Below are 485 nucleotides of genomic sequence, written 5' to 3'. Positions count from 1 at the left end.
GGCGTCTCTGGCGAAGGTGGCGAAATCGGGTAAAGCTTGTCGTAGGCCTCCCGGTACTGGCGAGCGAATCTCTCGAGGGCTCCGTAGGGGAAAAACTGCCCGTGCACGTGCTCCTGGTGGCTCTTCAAAATGAGGACATTGGAGAAGAGCTTCCCACACGTCCCGCATTCCAGCTTGTCCGAGCTGTCCCCGTCCCCGCCCCGGCCCTTCTTCTGCACCTTCTGCCGGTTCTCGTTGTACTGGATGACCAGCTCGAACCCGAAGTTCTCCAGCAAGGCCTTGGCCGCATTCCCCCGGGCCCCGGAGGCGATCCGCGGCGGCGGGATGGCTGGTTCCTGGGCCTTGGGCTTCTTGGAGTCTTTGCCTTCTTTGAGTCCTTCCCCATCGCTGGTAAATTCTGGCTTTGGTCTGTCTTGCTTTTCCGCACTCTCTTCGGCCTCCTTGTAAGAGGGCCCCTCCTTGGCGGCCGGGCCTTCGGCCCCCGC

At 62.3% G+C, this 485-nt stretch overlaps 1 protein-coding gene across 1 annotated transcript in view; it reads right to left on the bottom strand.

Annotated features, from left to right (window-relative positions):
• Positions 1 to 485, bottom strand: part of ZFHX4 (zinc finger homeobox 4) — a 196756-nt gene that overhangs the window by 21038 nt on the left and 175233 nt on the right. Inside the window, exon 14 of the mRNA XM_015566291.1 lies at positions 3 to 482. Coding sequence (XP_015421777.1) covers positions 3 to 482 — 480 coding nt within the window. The remainder of the gene's footprint in view (positions 1 to 2; positions 483 to 485) is intronic.

The sequence above is a fragment of the Myotis davidii genome, unplaced genomic scaffold (assembly GCF_000327345.1).
Source record: "Myotis davidii unplaced genomic scaffold, ASM32734v1 scaffold200, whole genome shotgun sequence".
Classification (NCBI taxonomy): Eukaryota; Metazoa; Chordata; class Mammalia; order Chiroptera; family Vespertilionidae; genus Myotis; species Myotis davidii.
This window is presented reverse-complemented; position numbering and strand designations above follow the sequence as displayed.